This window comes from Protomyctophum bolini (genome assembly GCF_963924005.1).
Source record: "Protomyctophum bolini genome assembly, chromosome: 23".
NCBI lineage: Eukaryota > Metazoa > Chordata > Actinopteri > Myctophiformes > Myctophidae > Protomyctophum > Protomyctophum bolini.
The window spans coordinates 20,602,722-20,620,294 of record NC_137884.1 but is presented as its reverse complement, the minus strand read 5'-3'; the positions used below and the strand labels follow the sequence as shown (position 1 = coordinate 20,620,294).

General features: G+C 43.1%; 1 protein-coding gene across 6 annotated transcripts in view; it reads left to right on the top strand.

Moving 5' to 3' along the window:
- ppp1r12a (protein phosphatase 1, regulatory subunit 12A) overlaps positions 1-17,573 on the top strand; it is an 84,119-nt gene that overhangs the window by 27,159 nt on the left and 39,387 nt on the right. For 5 of the 6 annotated variants that reach the window (XM_080757696.1, XM_080757698.1, XM_080757697.1 and 2 more), the window contains exons 2-4: positions 2,441-2,571; positions 7,578-7,696; positions 14,987-15,146. In XM_080757696.1, the coding sequence (XP_080613822.1) occupies positions 2,441-2,571; positions 7,578-7,696; positions 14,987-15,146 (410 nt within the window). Of the gene's footprint in view, positions 1-2,440; positions 2,572-2,702; positions 2,722-7,577; positions 7,697-14,986; positions 15,147-17,573 lie in introns of those variants that run through there. The other variant, XM_080757699.1, reaches the window with a different exon arrangement.

Here is a 17,573-nt window from a genome sequence, read left to right as displayed (position 1 = left end):
ACAGCCGATCTACAAGTTGTGCTATGCGTTGTGAGCTTGTAGATATGCTATTTTTAGCATGCAACCAAGCATAAAATGACTAGTTGTTTTTGTAGTTCTATTGGATGATCTGGATCTCTTTCCCACCAGTCCCTCCCTATCATCTTAGTCTAGGTTTTATTTGTTGACATTAGTTTTAGTCATCGTAGCTTAGTTTTTATTTGGTTTTTATTCAGTTTTCCTCTGTGAAAAAAGGTAGTCGACGAACATTTCTCGGCATAGTTTCAGTCAACAAAATCAACACTGCTGCTCAGACCTAACTGTGCAGCGCCTCCTTCTGCCTCTCCTGGTGAGGGCCTGTTCTCTGCTTCTGAAGCTGGTGGAAACTACAAGCTGTTTGTTGGTGTTTTCCCCCTTTCTCCCTTCTTTAAAGTCCGGGCGGGAACATCCCCTAGAATGCATGTACAGTCAAGACACCATAGGAAACCCAGCCGATGATGGTGGGCTGCATAAAAAAACCCTACTGTGAGGGGGTTCCACTGTGCCAGCACTTTAACAGCAGCATTTTGCTCCTAAAAATAAAGATGTGCTTCCTCGTAAAAACTGGAAGAAGAAATCACATGTGCAGCGTAAGATTTAAAGGCGATGGTGAGGTGCAGGAAGGCTTTATGTTTTCTGTCCCGACAGGACTATTCGGTTCATTTGCACACCTGTGCTCCCGAGTGAGGAACAAGGCACAGTTCAGCGGCAGCCCCTACTACTATGTATGTAAATCTGTTGGCCCCGTTATGTACAGAATAGATAGACACATGGCCTAATGGTGATGTCATGCCGAAAAGGAAAGCACATTTACAAGAAACTTGTCAGGTTTGAACTTGCCTAGGAGAATGATGCGACCATGGAGGGGAAAAAGCAAGTCATGTTATTCTTTGTTCTTTCCCTACAGAGTGTGTGTTTGTGGTGTGTAGTAGTTGGGTAGTGTTGTACCATCGTGAATGGAAGCTGAGTACGTACATTTTGGTCTCATGCTGTACGTTTGTGACTATATACAGTACGTGTGTGTATAAACTGTATAATAACACACACACAGACAGTCAGTCAAAACTAAAGGATGTAATATTTCCATTGTAGTGGTTGTATTTGTTGATGGCATGTATGATCGTGGTACTTTTACATGCTATGTTGGTGAATTGAATACATGGGACCACAATGAAAAGTTTGAAAACACGTCCCCAGGACCTTTTTTTTTTTGTTGGCTGGTAGCCTGTGGTACAGCATGTGGTATACAAAGTATTCATTCAATCAATCAATCAGCATGTCCATCCTTATGCATATAAAGAGACAGATGCACATTTCCTCTGCACTGTACTATGCTATGTGGTATCCCAAGCAGCCCTGCTATTTGTCGGCATTTTGGGAGCACTGCCCCTGCCAACATTCCCCCAACAATTTTGGGAGGCACGTGGCGATCCGTCATTAGGAGTGCATGCGGTGCTCTTTCCACACTAGCTGCTGCAGGGCAGGACAGGCTGGCCTTGCTGACGAGCAACACCCACACCAGACTGGGGTGATCCAGGGGGTGGCAGGAGTAGGAGGGGTTGTCGTTTATACTGTAAAGTCTTTTTCCATGCACAAGGTTATAGAGGAAGTATACCGTAATTGTGGCTATACAGAAGTGATTGCATGTATCTATTTTTACATGGATTTTTCTCCTGGACTTTGAGATTTTTGAGGTTATTTGAGATTTTTAGGTCACCTTTTATTGAAAGAGTGTTACTTTTAATAAAAGGTGAACAAAGAAAATCTCAAATCTCTCCCTCTCTGCAAAGGCCCTTTTTTGAAGTAAATTTAAAGCCTCCAACTGACGAGTCACGACCACACCCCCTATGGAGTCCACCTGTTGTTGGCTGGTTTATTCCCTGAAGAAGACCTCCTAGGTCGAAACGTTGGATTCTTGTCAATAAATATATACAGCATCGTGGCTACGAGTGTGCAGACTTTTTCTTATTTTTCCTTAGAAGAAAAACATAACCTTGTCCTTGTGGGTTTTTCCTAAATATCGCACTCCAAATCATGTGCATATGTTAACTACTCGTGTAGTGCAGTCTGTGCAGAGACGTGTTTTTTTGTCAAATTATGGAGACTGGAGATGCAAAGGAGTCGACGGCAAACTATAATACCCCTCCAGCCTTTGTTGTGCAGCTGCTGTGAGTACACATGCCGTTCCACCGTCTCTGAATTCAGTTTTCATAGCATCTTGGCTCTGAGAGTGAGTGACAAAATGTGCTTTATATCGAATTAGGAAAAATATAATCTGTAATCTTCCCTTCAATCAGTGATATGCGATTCTATTGCCAATCGGTTTCAACCGTAATACACAAATAACACACAGTGTAGGTGTTGCTGCATGACTATATTTGTGCTTACTCCTTTCTCTCTCTCTCTCTCCTCTCCCCCTCAGGCGTGCATAGATGACAACGTGGACATGGTGACGTTCCTGGTGGAACATGGCGCCGGCATCAACCAGCCTGACAACGAGGGCTGGATCCCCCTCCACGCCGCATCCTCCTGTGGATACATGGACATAGCAGAGTAAGTTGTACTAACTTTACATCCTCCTGTGGATACATGGACATAGCAGAGTAAGTTGTACTAACTTTACATCCTCCTGTGGATACATGGACATAGCAGAGTAAGTTGTACTAACTTTACATCCTCCTGTGGATACATGGACATAGCAGAGTAAGTTGTACTAACTTTACATCCTCCTGTGTGTAGTTGATACATGGCCATAGCAGAGTAAGATGTATTAACCCATTTAGGCCTGATGTCTAAATTTAAAATAATGTCTTCTAAATTATGACAATTTTCTGAAAAAAGGACCCCAAAAATGATATGTAATTGGCCGCCGACCCCCATTTGAAAATTTGTTGTTCCAGGAACTCCCCAGAAGCAAAGATTTGAGTTGAAAACGTTTTTCTAAAATAGCAAACCTACAAGCTCGTAGTGTGGCACTCGGTGCCGCGCTATGAGCTTGTAGATCTGCTATTTTCCACCAAAAGGGGTTCCCTTCCCGCCCAGTATGGGTTAACTTTACATCCTGCTGTGTATAGTGGATACATGGCCACAGCAGAGTAAGTTGAGATAAACGGCGTGTGTATGTTCACTGAGTACAGTCCTTACGTGCCGTTCACCGAACGCCGTGTACAGCCCTACATGTATTTGTGTGTGTACTGTGTAGCGGGGTGAAACAGATTTTTGCCTGACAATCACGAGCGTGCTCCTGTGTAGTGTAGATCATCCATGGCCCATTTAACACCATGAAAGGCAACCGGGAACTCTTAACGTCATCACGCTTCAAAATGGACAGATCTGTAAGCTAATAACGCATCGTTAGTCGTTACACATCCCACTTGACAACTTCTTCTTTATGTGTTGACTTATTGGTGCACATAAATATTTAATATGAGGTTTGACAGGAGTCACACGATCAGCTCAGTGGCCTTGTGGTCAGGGTGTCCGCCCTGAGACGGCAAGGTCGGGGGTTCGATCCCTGGCCTAGTCACACCAAAGAAAAAATGGGACCCAGTGCCTCCTTGCTTGGCACTCGGAATCAAGGGTTGGATTGGGGGTAAGTCCCTGCGACATACTAGCGTCATGACCAGGGGGTGTACTTGTACATCAAGCTGCCTCACGCTACAGAAACAGAAACAGGAGATGTGCTCCTGCCTCTACTATGCCTCATGGCTTGGCAAGGCTTACTTATTAGTACTTGGCATGATTGAAATTGATTTTGTTGTATGAAGAATAAGGAATTCTAATGGCATACACGCAAGCTTTGGTCCCATAATTCATGCCTCCGAGCAGATGTGAGAAAGAGCGTCCGTCCCCGCAAAATTTAAAGACAGAAATAGATTGATTGAATCGGACACGTAACGGAGGAATTTACCGGCATTTACGAAATGCGTAAATGCCGGTAAATTCCTCCGTATACGTTCAACATATGGGCATAAACTGCTTAGTGAATCGGGGCCATTGTGGGCTTTTTTGGGCGGCAACCCATTTTGGTATTATGATATGCTTTAGCTATTGAAAAAATAGCAGATCTACAAGCTCATTTTAAAAAGCAATTAAAGCTCATAGCACGCCACTCGGTGGCGCGCTATGAGCTTTAATTGCTTTTGGGACTCGAACTTTTGGGACTCGAACCCGCAACATGCTGTCAGGCTGAATTACCAGCCTAGGTGCCCGGACCGCTAGGCCGGCCCGGGCCAATAGCATACTACTTTGCTTTATCGTCAATCTTGACAAAATCATCCCACACTGACACTATTACGGGAAGCTGCCGTTTCTAAGCGGACTTTCAAGCATGCACAAGCAGGACGTAAACAAAACTAGCACAGCACACACACACACACACACACACACACACACATTCCTGCTCCTGCTTGGGACATTTTATCATGTTTTATATTTTCAACTGGCTATTTTGGAGAAAAAAAAATACTTCTATAACATTAGCTTCAACTGACACTGAATTCTTCTTGCAGATTTGTCGACTTCACTCTCTCATCGATCACCATTTGGCTGATCAGATTAAAATGTTTGTAATCTGCTACTTTTACAGGGCAGATGAAGAGAAGCATTCGTGAAATAAAATCCTCAGAGCATATAAAAAAAAATTGGCCAACATACTAAACTCTATTTTAAGATCCGCTTTTTTAAGTAGCCCGCATGTTTCATCTCCAACCTAATTGGCTTAAACGTCACAAATTTTCGAATGATGTAATGAAAATGCAGAGATCCGGGTCACCGGTCATATCGCAAGATAAGCTCTAGAGTTGCATCCGAGGGTTTTCTTTCTCCAGTCCTTTTGAGGCAACAAGGCCGTTTATAGGGAACTTAGTGCAGCGGGGAGAGATATTATCAGTGGCTAAGAAGGGCTCAAGGATCTCACTTGCACTCATTGTTAGGCATATTGGGAGTGTGCTTTTGACCTGATTTACTTCTGTGTTACATTACAGGAGCCTGCGTTTCAGCATTTCCACAATCCCTTCATCAAAGACTTGCTCAAGCAATAACAAAGGCTAATGCTTTCGCAGGTGTTGATGATAGTAAAAATCTAAACCGTGATCAATTTGGCCGAGTGAGCCCTCTTTTTGTGAATGCAACACAAATGGAGCTGCTCTGTGGACACGCACACACGCACGCATGCACACATCTAGCAATTTTCACATTTAGAGTGGCTGAAGGCTTTGTGTAAAATTTATTGTATTTTTGCAGTTGCAAATGTCACTAAATGACTGTTTAACTCATGGTCTGTGCAAGGCAATTCATCTTTTTTTTTTTGGCCTGCATATTTTCCTGCTTGCAGCTAAAGACGAGTCCCTCGTCAGACCCTGTTGTCTTTGTCAGTCCCGAGCCCTCCATTGGTCCCTCCCGTGAACCCTCCGTCCGGGCTGGCCTTATAGCGTTCCAGAGAGGACAACAAGTTTTTTGTTGTCGCACATGGAATCTAAATGTCAAGTGCCTTGGCCTGACACGGATGAGTAATGGAAGCATCGTGTCATGACGAGCCACTCTGCGACCTGATGTGGGAGGGAGGGTAGCTTAGCTTCTTCTTCTCAGTAGGCCCATTTAACCCATTCTAAGAATGCAGAGAAGGAAGGCGGTGTGTGTGTCCCTTCAATCCCCTTTAAAACCCACCCCGTTTTAGCTTAGCAAGATGGCCGACAGTGGAGGGGCCTCCAAAACCACCACACGTAGTAAGATCTGACCATAACACGGTCAGAGTAGAAAGTCTAATCAAGACTTGAAAACTGAGCTGTGGTCGGCCCGACGGAAGTCATAAACGGTACGCTGGTTTCAGGTGGTGCATCGGTCTAACGAGAAGGACTCGAGTCTAGTCTCTCAGTCTCCGCTGCTTTAATTGGAAGCAGCGGAAATCAAGATGTTGTGTGGCCATAGAGGTCTCTTGAATCCATGTGGGGGGTGTCCCGGGTGTGTATGTGTCAGAGTGATGCTTAGTTTCTGCTTTATATTGCTGAAAATGGCCAATCTACAATTGTCTGTACGTTACACCGTCGTACGATGAACTATAAATCAGGCTTGAGAGAGAGAGGTTTCGAAAAAGATGGACATTAAATCACTAACTAGCCATGCGTTTAGGATTGTATTGGTGGGTTAATCTTTCATTCTGATGCTGGTTTTTATCCATCCCTACAGATTGCATGACCCTGTACTGGTCTGTTACCTGAGGAGAGCATAGAAAAGCCAAAGCCTAAGGTTGAGATAATCGGGATCATAATAGAAACTGGACATTGGATATCTCTTCCACTAACTGTTGCCTCTTACTGTATTCCTAATGTATTAAAAATGGGTGAAACTAAAACTTAGCGCAGTGGAGCCTGGAGGTAACTTTCTTGGATCAGACCAAATTTAAAACCATGTTTTCAGTCAAACTATAGTCTCCACTTGGACGGGCAATAATATGTCAAAGACATTCCTTTTGGACACAGGCGATTGCCAATATGTGACAATGATGGTTTTCGTTTTTTAGCCACATTAACACAGTTATATAAAGAAGGTTTTTATAGAAAGTATTTTTAGTGTCATTAAATCGTTGCAATTACATTGCAAAAATGTCTCCTGTATTTACAGGAGTATTTGTTTTATTTGCGCATTTTAGGGGGTGTGAACATTCCTGCACGTATTTACATAGCCGTTTCGATTGACCGTAGCTATCTTTGTTCTCCAGTTACACGCTGCTCAAGCCGCCCAGATTAGTTGCAGTGTGTTTCTGTGACACAATATTAAACGCAACAACATCATTATTATTGTTAACTTGATATGATGCCGTTGGATATTGTAATAAAAGTATAAATTACGTGACTACCCGTCGTCGTCCACTGAAAAAAAACAAAAAAACAAAACAAATGTATATTATATATTTGTGCAAGAAAATCAATTCATGCAAGAGCAGCTCCCCAGTCCTTAACATGTGCAGTTACTATAGTAACGAACAAATAGTGCACCCTCAGGAGCAGAGATGAGACTACTACACTTTTCTCATTCTGCTGGTATGTCTCTCTCTCTCTCTCTCTCTCTCTCTCTCTCCAAGCAGTGTAGAGTAGTTACACCACTGACGGCAACAATGCGGCAAAACATATTAATTCCCGTCCAAGACAGTTTTCTGAAATTCCTCATGTTTCTGTATCGGTGGTGAATAATATTTCATGTCAAGGACCCCAAAAATATGTAATTGGCCACCGACCCCATCTGAAGCAAAGTTTTGAGTTAAAAACGTTGGCTCTGAAAGAATATATATTCAAAGATTTCAAAAATAGCTAAATTATAACATAATGTTTAAAACACCAAAAATGAAATCAGACCACTTTGACTGGTGAAACATGCATAACTGACACAAGGAATTTATATTGGTACTTTTACTTGTACGGTGTTTCTACATTGCATTACATTTAGTTAAAACAAAAAAATACAGTATTATAATAGTATTGCAAACTACTATAGTATTATATAACGTTTTCCACCACTGCTTCGTTCCCACTGTCCTGAACGTTTTGTTTGTTGTGTTGTAGGTACCTTATCAGCCAGGGAGCCTCCGTGGGAGTTGTAAACAGCGAGGGCGAGACACCCTTGGACATCGCTGAGGAGGAGCCAATGCAAGAGCTCCTGAAGAATGAGATCAACAAACAAGGTGACCGTCAAACCCTCAACATGCTTTTCACATCAATCACTCTCTCTGCCATACTTGGCTATACTAATGCTTTTTAGCTGTATTTTGTCCAGATCTTGGAAATCTAGGAAATTGCACAAAGTATCAAGCCTGAAGACGCAAAGTAGCACATTTGATGGAGCTGTCATGTTGCATTATGCATTCAGAACTTAAGTCATGTTTGTCACCAGTTAACATTTATGGTGCACTGCATACGTTGGTTAGACATACCATGATACCAACAGTCCTACAGTCATTAGTCAGACAAACCCGTGCTGACATTCGTGGCGGGTTCACCCGTAGCTTCCTGTGAGCGTCAGTGGCAGGAGTTTATAGAATCTATAATAATAATGTTGAGTGGAATAACTGGCATCATACATTTATGCAATTCTTTAAACTAATGCATTTGATTTCCACGAAAGACCGCAGAGAGTTCCAGAATGCTTGGACATGAGCTTGCACATTTACCATTGAGGAAAAGCTTTGGCATTGCACTTGTGTGCTCTTTTCAGTGTTCCAAACCTGTCCTTTCCTTAACGTCCTCCATTCCCAATAACTTGCAATCAATGTAGTTATTCCTTGAAAGCAAGTCATGGCAGGTCCTCCTTACTTACCTACTTGCTTTGTTTATAAGCAGTATCACCAGTCTCACTCGACCTACATACATACATACCAACTGAACATTGTGCCTGTGTTTATTGTGTCCCAGGTATGTATTGTATGCACTTGTCATATAGTCGTCTCCCCCCCCCCCCCCCCCCCCCCCGAAGTGAGCTGGGGCACAGCCACCTGTCGTCTTTGCTCAACTCGCTTAAAGGAGCTTACATAATGGGGAAATGTGATCAAGTCATATATATTGTGTGGACTTATGCGATGAGTCCATACTGGAAAGCTGAGTTTTTCTATTTTTGGCCAGAGCATTCTTGAGGCGATGAAAGACGCCCCCTCCTCCTCCTCCTCCGGTGAAAGGCCATGTAGAGACATGTGCTAATAGCCTTGGGGCAAGGGATCACTTCCCGGTTCATATGGCTGAAACCACAGATAATAGGTGGTTGGCTCAGTATTCCCAGTAGTGCACTTTGTTGCTGTTCCATTCATTGCTGCCCTTTTTCTTCTAGTACAGTGGAAAATGTACAATGTTCTTGTACATGTATACCTACAGTATGCACCTACTTGGCTGTGACTGGCAATTGGGCCCTTTGGATGGCATATTTAACTATGAATATATAACTGGATACTCAAATATGAACAGTACAACCTTTATGCTGCCTCAGCCACACTGGCCAGTTGATTTGATCTGAAAGCACAGCTCAAGACCTACTTCTACACTCTTGCTTTTAATTGATCTTTTAAATTCCTTGTTATTCATGTCCTCACTGTATTGCATCACTGCTATTTTAATGTTTTATGCCTTGCTTTTCTTTTCTTTTTTTTTCTCCATTGCTCTGTAAAGCACTTTGAGCTGCATTTCATGTCATGAAAGGTGATGTACAAATAAAGTTTTATTATTATTATTATTTAAGAAAGGTTTCATATTATGATTGTCATGTCAAAACTCTTGATGGATGCATTTCGATGCATTGTTGATACATCAGCCTATCTGCATCTGTTGTTTAGTGAAAATGACATGATCAGCACACAAACACACACACAAACAAATACCGGTATCAATATACAAGTATCCCCCATATCATTTACACCCCCCCCAAATTACGATAAACTGGCTACTTTTCAGGATTCAAATTCAAAAGTAGCAGGAATGGCAGATATACAAGCTGTATATACAAGCTGACGTATTTCGAGCTTGTATAGCTGCTACTTTTGTATGAGACTACTTGTATGACACTGTTGCATGGCAAAGTAGGGCATAGTTCTGAGCAATATGTAGTCGGGTAACGGGGGCACTTTGATCCAGACATCAGGAAAAGGGGGGTACCGAATAAAAACAAAGTTTGAGAACCGCTGGTCTAGTAGAGGAAGCTGTGTAACATGAAGCAGGTCTGGGTGTGTGATGGAGGTTAGAGACATCTTGAAAGGTGCCGTCTGTGGCTTTGACATCCCTTAACTAACACCGACTCTTCTAACTGAAGTCCCCAAGAGATTTAAATGGTGTTGCACTGGTGGTAATCACCCCCAGGCTGCCGTTTGTTAGCAGGTTACGCTCTCTAAAGGCATGTTGCGCAACGGTGGCTGGGCTCACTCACTACAAACTCACTGTGCGATTGTAGATCTGCTATTTCCAGCATGCAACCAAGCATAAAATGAATGTCTTTTAATTCTGCTGGATCTCTTCTCCACTAGATAACTGGACTGATAACGTGGTGACGTTTCTTAATGAAACTGACATTTCTTTAAATTTATAACCGGTCTAAGGTTTAATGTTGAAAATGAACAGCATTACCTGTTACAGGCTTCGTGGCGTACCGTGTTGCACACCGAATAATCTGAAATTTGACGATTGGAATATTTAATAGTCAGTCGAAGACCCCTCGGTCAACGCAAATTATTTGATGCGAGCACTTTTTTCAGTTCTTAGACGGAATCCCATTTTGGCACTGATCGATGGTAAATAAAAGAACGCACATGGAGTAAATTAAGATTTTGTTTCATACTTTCACTAGAATATGAAAACCATGCTCTTCTTTTGGCTTAAACATTTTACACACATTGGAAGTCGGTGTGTTCTCTTCTCCAACACTAGGTCAGCCATTAATCAGCTGGTGCTGGCTACACCAGTGTTGCACTAATTAATGTATACTATTCATTGCTTTAAATGCTCAAAAAGTGTTCATATGCTCTCTTTGTTTCTTTGTTTACCACTGTCGCAAAATTGCTTGCTCAGGGTGGGGCTGTCGGGTCTCTGCTCTAGGCGTAAAGTCTCTTGAGACGCCTACTATTTTGTCATACAGACTTATATAAAGATTTATATGTAAAGCCAATTGTCAAATATTCACGTTTACTGTACATCCCGGGCCTGTAACAGCCCTAGGAAATGGCAGATCTACAAGCATGGAAATGTACCTGACTTTATGTGAATGTGCTCGTACGAGGTAAACCGATGAGAGAATCCACTGTTGTCTCGACCTCACCACTGTCCATGCCAAACAATCCACAGCTCGACTGTCCCACGTTGAGTGGTAGCAGGCAGCATTATGTAACAGGCTGTTGTGTAACGCTGGTCTGTGTGTGTGTGTGTGTGTGTGTGTGTGTGTGTGTGTGTGTTTGTGAAGTGATTTTCTCCTCTGCCATTCAGAGACCCTAGCTAGTCATGAGGTTAAACTCGTTAAAGGGTGGCCATGGTTGACCCTCTGTGGCCAGGTCGACCTTCAGATCCTACGCAAAGCTCTTGTGTGGATCAGGTGACCATGAGGCAGGCCTCTGCTCTGGCCCAGTCGTGCACTGAAAATCGGACTTGTGACTCAGACCCACACTAACCCCTTTTGGCTTTGCTGCCCAGAGGTTAGTGAGGCGGGGGGGGGGGGGGGGGGGGGCATTTGGACCGGGCTCTAGTAGTAGTAGTCAGCGGTTTCCTCTTCAGCTGAGATTAAAGCCATTTTAATTTTGTCCCTATGCTCCTGGACTTCCTTAAGAAGCCATGGACTATTGATGTTTCCTTTGAGGATCCTCATGTTTGCTCCGGGGCAGATTCCTTTGGACATTTCATTTTGGCTTTACCAGACCATATGTAGACTTAGCAAGAAGGAAGGGGAAGGACTGCTGCTGGGTCTTAATCTGCCCTTTTCTGGTCCAATGGATTTTCTGTCTTATTTATTTTCTCTGCACTGATACAGACAGGGCTGCATTCTCTTGGAAGATCAACTTTGAGCTGCAGGCCAGACTCCTGTTGTTGCCCTAACTAACTAGCTGGCTCCCAATCACCAGAGCAGTCTGACTCTGAACTAACCTAGTAATCTATTCTGCACAAATACTATATTTCCCTTAAATGGACAGGCTAATCAGAAGGAACATCAGGACAGCAAACTTATTTTTCTGACAACTTAAAGAAATGAAGTGCTTCCACGGTTTGTTGTTTGCCCCTGCCCTTTTGCAAACTACAAATGGTCCAGAGGAGCTCAGAGTACTAATGCGCGTATTGATACAATTATAAAGATAATTTATCTTCATGCATGGGCTTCAAATGGACAGCGGCTGAGTTGAATCTGTCACTGATTATCCAACTGTCGATGCGTTATCTGGACAACGGCTGGTTATTTGATCCGAGTTGTATATACACAAAATGGTGATCGATTGCACCGTTTAAATTTCAGACTAATGACATATTCAATCAGAGTACCGAAAGAAGTTTAGGCTAAAAGCATTACACGTAAAACTCCTGGGGACTTGATTCAATTTCCTATGCATTCAATTTATCAACATGGCAACACATGCATGTTGTCATCAATAAATTCGAATAGCATTGTCCTTCAGATGTAGGTAGGCTAAATGAAGACTTATTAGCCTAGTTTCTATATTGAAATAAAGCTCGTCTCCTCCTAAATTCTTCCCACGGTTGAAGAACACGGCGTGCAGACAGACAAGCAGTCCTCTGTTTCTGAATTTGTGCAGGAATTGAGCATGGTCCTGCTGGCTGACAGATCTATGTCCTCCCCCGTCCCCGTGGGCTCCTACTGTATATGTGGTCAGACGTCTGGGGTAAAAGTGAACGGCTCCTTCCCTTACCCTGATAGCCAGCCAGCTCCCTAAGAGACACAAGGCTGTCTCTTTCCTCACTGAGTTCACTATCTTGTCCGGTTCACTTTTAACCTTATCCCCTTTAAACCACAATGTGCGATAGCAAGTAAGACTATATTATCGCTGACTAGGAAGACACTTTGCTAAAGGATTTTCAGGCTTCCCTCACCCAGATAAGACCCCCCCGCCCCCATTTTATTATCCATACTTTGGAGCCATTTCTAAATGAACTCTGCTTTTCACCAAAAGCTCAGTCTAACCATTTAATTAAGCTATTTGCGCCAGAGACCAATCTACGGGAGGAGGGGGGAAAAAAAGGAACGTATGCGATCAGCTGAACCTTTGGCTTCTTCCCCAGAGCACTCGATTCATTGTTTACGTTGGTTCAGCACAATCGACACAGCAGCTGAGTAGGCAGACAGTCACACGCAGGCAGCTCCCCCCCAGTGTGTCAGGCCATCTTGCGTTCCACCCAGGTGTCAACAAGACAATACATGTCTGTTCTGGCTGCTGCCATCACGCAGTGTGTATAGCTTTAGACATACTGACCCATTTAGCCACGAGGTGTATGGGTTTCTCTCCTCCAGGACCTTTGTTGTTTCTTTTTAGCAATTTTAATATTGGCATAAAAGCAGACAAACGGAAACGGGCCATCATGTGCTCAAGCAGTCCCCTTTACTTTTGATAGGTGAAATCGACGTAGCGGTTTGATGCTTTCTTTTTTTGCCTGTGCCTTAATACCACAATAACACCAAAGTAAATAAAACATGTATACCTGGACTCGGTGGCTCAACTGATGCCAGCTAAGGTTTTCAAGCAACATTGTTGTTACGGTAACCCCCCTGTTTAAAACCTATTCTGTGTCTTGTAATGTTTCCCATTGAGAACAATCCATTACCCCCTACTGCTGTTACTCAGTTTTCCTTTTTGCCTTTGATGTAGTCATGTAGACACACAGAAGCCATTATGTCTCATCTCGTTCTGTCCCCGTCTCACAGCTGCAGCCAACCAAGCTTAAGCAGCCTACACACGTGCACTTTTCTCTTGGCCTCGCAGAACAGAGTGACGGGGTAAACGCAGTCGTCAAGAAAGCACGTTTATGAGGTGCCGCGACATGTTGTAAATCGTTCTTTTCAGTGCGACACAACACGAGCATAAATCACACTTAAAAGTGCAGATAAATCATTTGAAGGGAATCCCGCTTTGTAAAAGACACCAGAGCAGTGTTAGATTTTTCCAGCATATTTTGATTTAGTCTCAGTCTTTTGAATAACACACATTTAGTCTTTAGTTACATTCTAGTCTTAGTCGACGAAATTGAACAATAATTTAGTCTAGTCTTAGTCTTAGTTTAGTATTTTAGTCTTAGTTTTTAGGTATTGGTCTTAGTCAAATACATTTTAGGTTTGAATATGCAATACAGACACAGATTTATAGTTTTAATATCTCATTTTATTTTTTGTATCAAATGACTGAAAAATAAATACATATTATTGAGCATCCGATTGACACTGTCTGCTACTCTGAGTACTCTGTACAACAAAATCAATACGTGGAGTGCCATTCTCAATTCTCAAATGTAAAATAAAAAATATATATATATTGGCTGTAATGCCATTGCACACACTACTGTACTTATGTCAAAGTAATTCAATGAAAAAAAAACAGACCCGTCTGAAGTGAGTGGTGCTGTACGTACCCAGGGACCCAGCCAGGGACAGACTATTATTATTATAGGAGTGGTTGCACCATTAAAAAAAGAAATAGAAATACAATGTTCATTAGACTTAGTCTTATATGATTCTTTGAAAACACACGTCACCATGCAACTGCTTGGGTCCAAACGGTTGCGAGGAGTTAACGCTAAAACCGTCTCGACCCTTTGGTGTGGTTTGGGCCATTGAATTCACTAGGGTCAACGTGCAACAGGACGTATCGCACCGCAGGGACAACGCTTTGGTGTTGTTGGGGCTTTAGTCGACAAAATGAACACTGCACCAGAGAAATGGATACTTCATCTTTTGTTTTCCGTCTCGGATATGCTTCCCCATTCCACGTAGCCTTGTTGTTCTTTAGTTCCCATCTATTTCCGTTTCCGCTCCTATGCACAGCTTTGTGTGTATGTTGAAATTAATTTAAACTTTGAGCATTGTGGCTCATGTGTAAAATTGCCGTGCGCTGCACATGGTTGCACTGCCCCGAGGTTCAACATCACCGCTTCCTCCGTAGGAAAACAATAGCTCAGCTGCCACACAGCCATGTTTGCCGGCGATCACGTTATATGCATTTCATGTATATATATTCAGCTCAATGTGTAGGAGGAGTCTAGGGGGGGCTTTCGGGTGGCGCAGCGGTAAAGTGCCTGCCCGCCCCACTGTCCAGTGGGTGTTCGGGGTGTTGAGGGACGCCAGGTGGTCATAATAGTCACTGCACGTAATCCTACGGGCTGGGGCGGCTCTCGTCAGCAGGAAGTGTTGGGCGGATAGGAGCAGGACGAAAAGCCTTTAGAAAAAAATATACTTGTAGTTTATCCAGCAGCATGATGGAATAACCTGCCTCTCTCTTCTTCTCCTCTACCAGGGTTGGATATCGAAGCCGTCCGGAAGGAGGAGGAGCGGATCATGCTGAGAGACGCCCGGCAGTGGCTCAACAGCGGTCAGATCCAAGATGTCCGCCACACCAAGTCGGGAGGAACCGCGCTCCACGTCGCCGCCGCCAAGGGATACGTTGAAGTTTTAAAGTGAGCATGGTGTATCTTTAACCCATTCTGACCTGAGATCAGATTCTAAAAAATGTCTTCTACAGTTCAACAGTTTTCTGAAAAAGCTGTGTTTCTATGTCAGTCAAAGATCTTGTAGATCTGCTATTTTTCAATAGCTAAAGCATAACATACTAACAACTAACACCAAAAGGGGTTCCCGCCCCAAAATGGGTTAACATTTATAGTGCCGCCAAATCTTTAACAATAAAAGCGCTATAGTGCCAACTTTTACCAAGCACATGAGGGAGATTTTATTCTGAAAACGCCCGTCTTCCCTTTCCCCCCCCAAAAAACGGGAAGCGAAATCTTCCATTACGTCGCGCCTGATCTCCCTGATCTCTCTTTAGAGAGGGATTAATATTGTAACCGAGATGCACGACAAAGTCAGAAACGAGTCCAGAACATCGCCGTTATGGTCAGTCACGTGGAGGCAGCGTAGATTCAGAGAAAATAGGGTTTTTTTTTTGTCAGGCCGTAATCAAGGAAGTAATGGGTGCGCGTGCACCCAAAGTGGTCGGGAGGGGCTGAGCAAGGCGATGCCTAGCAACGTTTCCAAAAAAATAGCTATTTCGTTTTATCGATAAATGAATTAATAATGAATTGCATTTTTATAGCGCTTTTCCAAGTGCTCAAAGCGCTTTACAATGGTTCATTCATTCATACATTGGGAGGTGAAGCGGCGAACAGTCGACGCCAGCGTCCTCACTTCCCATCCCCAATCCAACCCTTGATGCTAAGTGTCAAGCAGGGAGGCACTGGGTCCCATTATTTAGAGTCTTTGGTATGACCCGGCCGGGGATCGAACCCCGACCTCCCAGTCTCAGGGCGGACACTCTAACCACAAGGCCACTGAGCTGGTCAAAATACCTTAAGACAGGGGTGCCCAGTAGACCACAAAGGCTGTGCAGGTAGATCTCATGACATGCCCCTAAAGAATATTTAATTTAAATATAAAAAAATATATATATATATATATATTTTTTTTTTGCATCTGCCACTGATTGATTGACATAAAGGGCCTTTCAGCTCAAACCCACAATGCAATCTTATAGTTTCAAGTAGTGTTGCTGTGCACAAACGTCAGCAGCATTACAAATGAAATGCACCCCGTACCCACACGTCCTTGGCACCCTGCGAGTTCATTTGATAAGACGTGTGTGGACTGTGGACCTCCTGGGCATCAGAAGTGGTTAAGTGCAGTTCATCTATGAGGTTGTATATGGACATCACTGACTGGGCAAAACATAAACGGCCAAGTTCTGAATCAGGGGGGGGTTGTGTAATATGGCAGTAAACAGTGGATCATTGTAAGACTACCGATTGTTAAGACTTTCCTCTCTGTCACACTAAAGAGGGTCTTTTGTAGCCAAGGCAGCGCTGAGGCTTGCCATTGGTTTGCTTCTTGTTTGCTAATCAAAAACATGTCTCGGTCTCTAGCCTGTCAGAGCACTGTGTTGAGGCATTGTCTCTGTGAAGAGTTAATGCAGCCACTCTGCTGCAAGGGAAGGCTCTGCGGCTCCCATGTCCATCTGGTCTGGGAAGCCTGCCAATACAGCTCTATACCACCGCCACAGATAGTGCTAGGATCGCTAATGTGGATCACAGCTTCCATACGATGAAGACAATGGGTCAGAATGTCTCACCAGTACATTTTGCTGGCAGCGATGGGCGAGTCTCTCTAAACATTTGCTGAGCTCATTGTGTCTCTGCCGAGGGGTGACTAAGCTTTTGAGTTTATTTAGTCGTTTCTGTTTTTGGTCACTTTGCCTCAATTTTGAGGTATTTGCTACTTACCGTACTTGGGTATTTTCCAGTACTTTTACTTCTGCTCCACTACATCTTGGATCCAAACATTGTCCTTTACTAGACAACTTTTATTTGATAACTTTAGTTACTAGTTACTTTGTAGATTTTGATTATTATTTAAATTATAATGTATTGTATTATTATTGTATTTAAAACATACATTAACCACTTCAGCCCCTATTGAAAATAGCCAATCTGCTATTTTATAAATATGTTTTCGTAGTTTAAAGTGCTAAATTGTGAAATGGGACATTCGGCATAATGAGCACTTTTACTTTTGATAGAAGTACATTTTGATGCCAATACGTTTGTACTTTTACTCAAGTACACATTGAATTCTGGACTTTCACTTGGTAACAGAGTACTTCTACACTGCAATATGCTGATACTTTTACTTAAGTACAGTATCTCATCAATCTGGACTGAGGCTACCAGGCTTTGCTGTGGTGCATTTCTTCTAAATGTGTGGGCATTTGGCAGCAACATGGAAAACTAGAAAAGCAGAAACTGCGTGGGCTCGCTGAAAACCCGCAATGTGTAGAAAATTCCCTGATCCAGTGATGATGGAAGGTGACATATTCACTGCCACCCCAGGAAGCG